The sequence below is a fragment of the Pteropus vampyrus genome, unplaced genomic scaffold, assembly GCF_000151845.1.
Source record: "Pteropus vampyrus isolate Shadow unplaced genomic scaffold, Pvam_2.0 Scaffold222, whole genome shotgun sequence".
Lineage (NCBI taxonomy): Eukaryota > Metazoa > Chordata > Mammalia > Chiroptera > Pteropodidae > Pteropus > Pteropus vampyrus.
In genome coordinates, this window is record NW_011889003.1 from 2,313,062 (window position 1) to 2,316,765 (window position 3,704).

The 3,704-nt window shown below is 30.8% G+C and overlaps 1 protein-coding gene across 2 annotated transcripts in view; it reads right to left on the reverse strand.

Annotated features, from left to right (window-relative positions):
* The window catches only part of LRP12 (LDL receptor related protein 12), a 70,493-nt gene that overhangs the window by 19,439 nt on the left and 47,350 nt on the right, over positions 1–3,704 (reverse strand). For both annotated transcript variants that reach the window (XM_011373280.2, XM_011373279.2), the window contains one exon: positions 659–794. In XM_011373280.2, coding sequence (XP_011371582.1) covers positions 659–794 — 136 coding nt within the window. The remainder of the gene's footprint in view (positions 1–658; positions 795–3,704) is intronic.

Genomic DNA, 3,704 nt, shown 5'->3' on the forward strand with positions numbered 1-3,704 from the left:
GTTCCAACCACAGTTCTTTGCTTAGGCGCACAACTCTTCTTCCCCCTCAGGCAAATTTTTTTGTCTGACAGACTTGATATAATTTCCCTAAGGAAACAATATCTAGTTTCACTGAATATTTTCTCCTTAATATCTTACCCGACAATTTTTCTGTTATTTTAAATGTTTTTCAAAATGAATCTTAATATTTCTTACTTGTATCGTATTTATTTTGAGACTCTTAAACTTATGGCTATTTCCCCTAGGAGTATCTTCCACTTTTGCTTTAACTCATTAAGGTCTCTAACAAGACCAAGCTTATGGGCTATATCTCCAAGTGAATTAAGAGTTTTGTTTGTCCCATGGCCAAAGAGTATACTCTTGAACCTAATAAGCTATTGTGCAAATGTGTACCTTTGTTAAAACGTGGCCTAGAAGAATATAGATGGCTCAGTGCAAATCCATTATCATCATCAGGAAATATTCAAAACACATGCCCTAATAGTAGAGCAAGGATGGACCGTCATTCTTACCCTTAAGATAGTACTGATAACTATAATGTTACATTTTCTGAAAATCATCTTTTTATATTATTGCATGTTGAGTGATGATACTTGGAAATAGAATTTGTATTTTGTAATAAAATAGTAAATAATAATATAGAAATATGCCAGAATACCTTATAGTAATGATTTCCCCTGGGTTTGCCCTTATAAGCCAGCTACAGTTGATCTTGGTAGGATACTCAGAAGGCCAGCCTGGGCTTGTGATTATACCACTTGGTGCTCGAATTTGTTCTGGAGTCTCTCCACAAGCTGTAAGATAGCCAAAGCAATCTTAGTTAATTATGATACATTAAAAAACAAAGCATTAAGTAAACCAGTGTTTATTTAAAAAAAAACCCAACACTTCAGACATTAAATCATATACAATGAAATATTGTTTTATCAACTTCAAAAGGTTTTATTATTTTAATGGGATATTTTATTTTTCTCCTTTTTAGTCAAAGTACCTTATCCTAATTAAGTACACATTTCGGGGAGACAGAGAAGGTATTTGGATCTTGAAATAATTTAAGAGTCAGAATTACTAGCTGTAGCCTTGGAGATCAATTGATTGCTCCATCTATCCATCCATCCGTCTGTCGTCCGTCCGTCCGTCCACCCACTCACCCATCTATCCACCCTTTTTTCAAAACTCACCTTTTAAATTTATTTTCTTTATTATAAAAATACCTAAAGTTCAATATTTACTGAACTACTATGTTTAGATCCTTAGGAGTACCATTTTGCTTTGTGGACACTTTAAATAAAACACTATTATATAAATAGTCTTCTAAAGAAAATAATTAAGGGAAAGCACAGATAAACATGATAGTAAAATGCTTGATTGTTAAATAGTGGATAATTGGATAAAGAGAATCAAATATTACTTCAAAATTACTGCAAAGTAATTCTTTATTTTATTAATATTTCCAAATTTTACTACAGGGTCATAAATGATTACTAAATTATATTAATAATAAAGGCTTGAAATAGTAGTTAAAATATCATATGTGACCAGATATTTAACTATCACAGAAAAATATAGAATAAATTCAAACTACCGACACTTTCCTGGATTATTCTCCTTGATTATCTTGAACTCTCACAGTAATACAGTCAACATTTGATATGTCCATAATTCAGCTGATCACTTGACAATTTATTCTCTCTTCATTTAAAAAAGTCCCTGGGCTACAAAAAATATGTAATGAAAGTTTAAGTCTTCAGTAAAATTTAAAATCCTAGAACCTCTTATTTGATACAATTTTAACAAATTGGAATATCTGATTTGTAAAATAACAGATTAGAAGTGGCAAATTAGGAGGAGAGTAGCTGCTAGAGGTACACAGTTAGTTATTGGAAGCAACGGAGGCAATTTTCAGAAAAAAAATAAAAAGTATGTACTGAACTCAAAAACCGTGAGTCCTCAGAACCGGTACAAAACCACCTGTCTTCTCAAAAGTACGAGAAGACTCTCATTACATAATAATTAGTAGTCATACCTAGCTAAAGGAGTTGTTGAATGAATACATGAATCATTGCAAGCAAAGTGCCTGATACAATATGTAGCCTGAACCTTCATGCTTGAGTTCTGCTGTTAGTTAAAAATTAAAATTAGGTAACCCAATTTGTAGATAGGTAAGTATCCCTATTACAACGATAATTTGGAAAATTGGCTTTTTTTTTTTTCTGATAAGAGGTTATAGTCTCTTCAATTTAGGTTAGAATGCTAGGAAATATACTGTACAATTTAAAAAATTTTTATGCATATGATCAAAATAAAGCAAGCTACATTGCTTAACCAATCCTTATTTCTACAGAATAACCCATTTCCTGAAGAAAACATGCAAGTAAGGTTTTAAAAGCATATTTTGTTGCAGCAAAAATGTTCATGCCTAAAATGCGTCTACCTTGGAATCAGGGTACATTGCTAAAAGGATCTTAGTGCCAATCACCTTTAGAATATTGAGATTCATGGCACAGTATATAAGGATATAATATATTCAGAGCCTAGCACACATCTTACTGCCCACCCATAGTCAAAGCTCCCAATGACTTTTTTTGTTACATTTCATTAAAAGTAAAATTTACTTTACAAAAATTGTTTTAAATTTTAATAATACTTTAGAAAAAGACTTTCAGATACTTTAATTTTAATGAATGATAGATACTTCTAGAAAAAAATTTAACCCAGTGTGATTCTATTTTAAGAGCTTATTAACAATGAAGTGCCAGAGTTTTGTTTCCAACTATGCTCTAATGAGTTATCACAATAATTAATGAAAGATACCCCGTCATTCAAAGCCATTTTTCTTTTTTAATTATCTCTTGCCAAAGCATTCTAGAGTGGTATATTGAAGAAATTCTTAAATTCATGACAATAAAAAAAAATATAAAAATAAATAAGCAAAAATAATCATCTCTCTCCCAGAAAACTGCTCATTTTCTTTAAAAGACTTATCTACATTAAAAAAAATACAATTTTCAGTTCAATTATATTTAACCTAAAATCATAGTACTGTACTGGCATGTAAGTACTCAAATACTTATTAGCTTATTTAACAGCAATGGGATACATATGAAAACTAGGTGGGAACAATTTATGACAAAGCAGACAGTTGTAAACCTTTAAATGAAGAGACTAGATATAGAGAAAAAACTACAAAGAATTTCATTAAGCTTTTGTTTTATTAGGTTTTGTTTAAAAACTCCCCCTCCCGCCCCAAATACCTGAGAAACCCATAGGTGGTGCTCTTAAACCAAAAACTAAAGAATCTGTGTTCTGATATTAATGCTCAAATGTACTGTTGCAAATACTTTATTTTTACACAAATGCCCAAGGATAAGACCCACTACCCATAAGTAAGAATGGTTAACTTAGAATTCAGTATCTTAACATTTCTAATTCAATAAGCATTTTAAAAATAAAACTATAATATTATAACGTTTCTCCCTTAACTGGTTATACATATTTTGGTATGTAAATTTTGCACATTTGCAATATGACTGAATTTGGCATTTTGTTTCAGACCCATCCAGTGGCTTTTTATCAATACATTTTGCACATACAAGACATTGGGGTCATGTAGATAAATAATCATAGCACAATCACAATTTATTCCCTTCTTTGAGAAAGAATAAATTCAAATGCCAAAAGAGTAAGATTAACCTTAGAAACCA